The sequence below is a fragment of the Pundamilia nyererei genome, unplaced genomic scaffold (assembly GCF_000239375.1).
Source record: "Pundamilia nyererei isolate P.nyererei 1_Seehausen unplaced genomic scaffold, PunNye1.0 scaffold00049, whole genome shotgun sequence".
NCBI lineage: Eukaryota > Metazoa > Chordata > Actinopteri > Cichliformes > Cichlidae > Pundamilia > Pundamilia nyererei.
The window spans coordinates 1,123,056-1,124,250 of NW_005187450.1; the positions used below are offsets into that span (position 1 = coordinate 1,123,056).

General features: G+C 49.3%; 1 protein-coding gene across 1 annotated transcript in view; it reads left to right on the forward strand.

Annotated features, from left to right (window-relative positions):
- Positions 1–6: 6 nt before the first annotated feature.
- LOC102204402 (kinesin-like protein KIF1B) overlaps positions 7–1,195 on the forward strand; it is a gene marked incomplete at its 5' end in the record, with an annotated part of 6,353 nt that continues 5,164 nt past the window's right edge. Inside the window, 5 exons of the mRNA XM_013910789.1 lie at positions 7–309; positions 402–473; positions 569–690; positions 784–936; positions 1,162–1,190. Of these exons, the coding sequence (XP_013766243.1) occupies positions 7–309; positions 402–473; positions 569–690; positions 784–936; positions 1,162–1,190 (679 nt within the window). The remainder of the gene's footprint in view (positions 310–401; positions 474–568; positions 691–783; positions 937–1,161; positions 1,191–1,195) is intronic.

Below are 1,195 nucleotides of genomic sequence, written 5' to 3' on the forward strand. Positions count from 1 at the left end.
CCCTCCCCTCTTATCCCCACCTCACATTCGCCCCCATCTTTCATCCAGGTGGAAAAGACCCGTCACCTTCTGGCGCTGAGAGAGAAGCTGGGAGAGGCGGCTCCCGTAGGAACAGCTCCCACCACCAAGTCCCTGAGCGAGTCTCTGTCCCCCAGCATGAGCTCCGGCACCCTGTCCACGTCCACCTCCATCTCCTCTCAGATCTCCAGCACCACCTTTGAAAGCGCCATCACGCCGAGCGAGAGCAGCGGCTACGATTCCGCCGACATCGAGAGCCTGGTGGATCGTGAGAAGGAGCTGGCCACCAAGGTGAGAAAAACGTGGGCTTAGTGGGCGTTCTTGTTGCTGCCTTCTTCCTTCTCTGCTCGGAGCTGATCGGTCTTGTTCCTGTTGTGTTGTAGTGCCTGCGCCTTCTGACACACACCTTCAATAGTGAATACAACCAACTGGTGAACAGCATCAGTGACTGCAAGGTGAGAAATAAGAAGTAAAAAAAACTGCCTTTTTGTGTCACATCATTGAGTTGATATATTAACGTCTACCTCATCCTGCTGTTGTTTCACTTCAGCTTTCTCACATCTCACCGATCGGACGTGATCCATCCGTGACGAGCTTCAGCAGTGCCACCCTCACCCCTTCCTCTACCTGCCCCTCTCTGTCGGACTCCCGCTGTGGCTCCATGGACCAGAAGTAAACACATTTTTAGGAACATTGACCTCGATCTGCAAACAGTTATTGACAGGTCATCTATTTGATTCTAACTTGGTGTGATTTGTGTTAAAGGACCCCTGAGAACAGCTCACGTGCCTCCAGTCCCTCCTGCTCAGACTATGAAAACTTCCCGATGGTTCCCACTCTGGAGACCTCCTACCTTGCGCGGGCTGCAAAGAACGAGTTCCTCAACTTGGTGCCTGATATTGAAGAAATGCGACCAGGGTGAGTAATGCCATGTTAACCCAAATACTGTCACTATGACATGTGTCTCACAGACCAAATGTAAGTCGATACTCATGTTCTCTAGTTCAAGCAGAAATGATGTGGATTGATTCAAATTCCTGAACCTGGATGATTTCAGCTGGAAACAAACTAACTCTGCTTCTTCCTCAGAAAACAAGCGCTCTCTTAAAAAATAAATAAATGAATAAAATCTCTTCTTTTCAGATCTGTTGTGTCCAAGAAGGGTTTTCTAAGCTTC